This window comes from Morone saxatilis, unplaced genomic scaffold (genome assembly GCF_004916995.1).
Source record: "Morone saxatilis isolate NCDOM2014 unplaced genomic scaffold, NCSU_SB_2.0 Contig14, whole genome shotgun sequence".
Taxonomy (NCBI): domain Eukaryota; kingdom Metazoa; phylum Chordata; class Actinopteri; family Moronidae; genus Morone; species Morone saxatilis.
Window position 1 is genome coordinate 6,148,979 of NW_023339696.1, and position 1,235 is coordinate 6,150,213.

The window sequence follows — 1,235 nt, forward strand, 5'->3', positions numbered from 1 at the left end:
TATGGTTCTAGTTTCAGTTGGCTTTCTTACTCACTCTTTCCTCTTTTTTACCTAATTATTGTGGTTCCCCTTTCCCATTTATCTTTCTTATCTTTACTGCTTTCTCACCGCTAATTGTTTGGTCAATACCTTTAACCAACCATAGACATGTAATAGATGACTCTGCACTTTTGTGTGTTTAGGTGCCGCGTGTGGTGCCAAAGTGTGATCTCTCACAAACTGTTCGACCATGTGGTTCTGGTTTTCATCTTCCTCAACTGCATCACCATTGCCCTGGAAAGACCTGATATACAGCCTCACAGCACGGTAAGACACACACACACACACACCCTTACTGTACAAGGTGTCTAAATGCTTTTCAGTCGTAAAACACTCCCTTATTCCTGAATGCAACTTTCTACACTGAAGTGGAGTTATTTACAGGTAAATAGAAAACAGTAAACCCAGAACGGAATCTTTTATTCAGTTGTAACTAGTGGATTCAGCTATTTCATAATTTACTGAGCTTTCAAATGAATACCTTCTTTTTTGGGCTCACCATGTGAAACTGTTTTGGTTGCCTGAAAGATCTTTCCATTTCACAGAAATATCTAGAGAAACCTTTCACTGATTTCCACTGGTTACTTAGTGCTGAAATGTGAAACAAGACCCAATAGAAAAGTTCCCTGCACATGAAACTGACTGGAGGCTTTTGGGGCTGATTTACCTCAGTGGGCAAACTGTAGGCACACAGATACAATACATTACTCTCTTAAAAACAGGCTAATTGTATAAAGCAGCTGGTACTTGCTCTGTTTAGAGAGAACATGTGCTGTTATGAATACAAAATGTCTAGTACGCTACAGTTATATTTATTATTATATATATATATATATATATATATATATTCTTGTCTCACTCTCTTCTTTAGGAGCGAGTGTTTCTGAGTGTGTCCAACTACGTTTTCACTGTGATCTTCCTGGCAGAGATGGCCATTAAGGTAAACATCACAGTTTTATTTCCATCAGTGTGGTGAATCATCCAGAGCTTTTACTGCTGTTGACAGTTTACAGCAGTTTATGATTGCATGGGAAAAAGGTATATTGAATCTAAAATGTGGTTTATTTTTAACTTAGACAGATAGATAGATAAACATACATTAAACTAAAATTAAAAATAAATTAACTTATAACACAGTAGCTACAGTAAACAGTGCAAACAGTGGAGTGGAATGGAGTGCAAATGGAGGTAGAAAT

At 37.0% G+C, this 1,235-nt stretch overlaps 1 protein-coding gene across 1 annotated transcript in view; it reads left to right on the top strand.

The window, feature by feature from the left end:
- The window catches only part of cacna1ha (calcium channel, voltage-dependent, T type, alpha 1H subunit a), a 52,713-nt gene that overhangs the window by 35,190 nt on the left and 16,288 nt on the right, over positions 1 to 1,235 (top strand). Inside the window, exons 19-20 of the mRNA XM_035654996.1 lie at positions 183 to 306; positions 911 to 979. Coding sequence (XP_035510889.1) covers positions 183 to 306; positions 911 to 979 — 193 coding nt within the window. The remainder of the gene's footprint in view (positions 1 to 182; positions 307 to 910; positions 980 to 1,235) is intronic.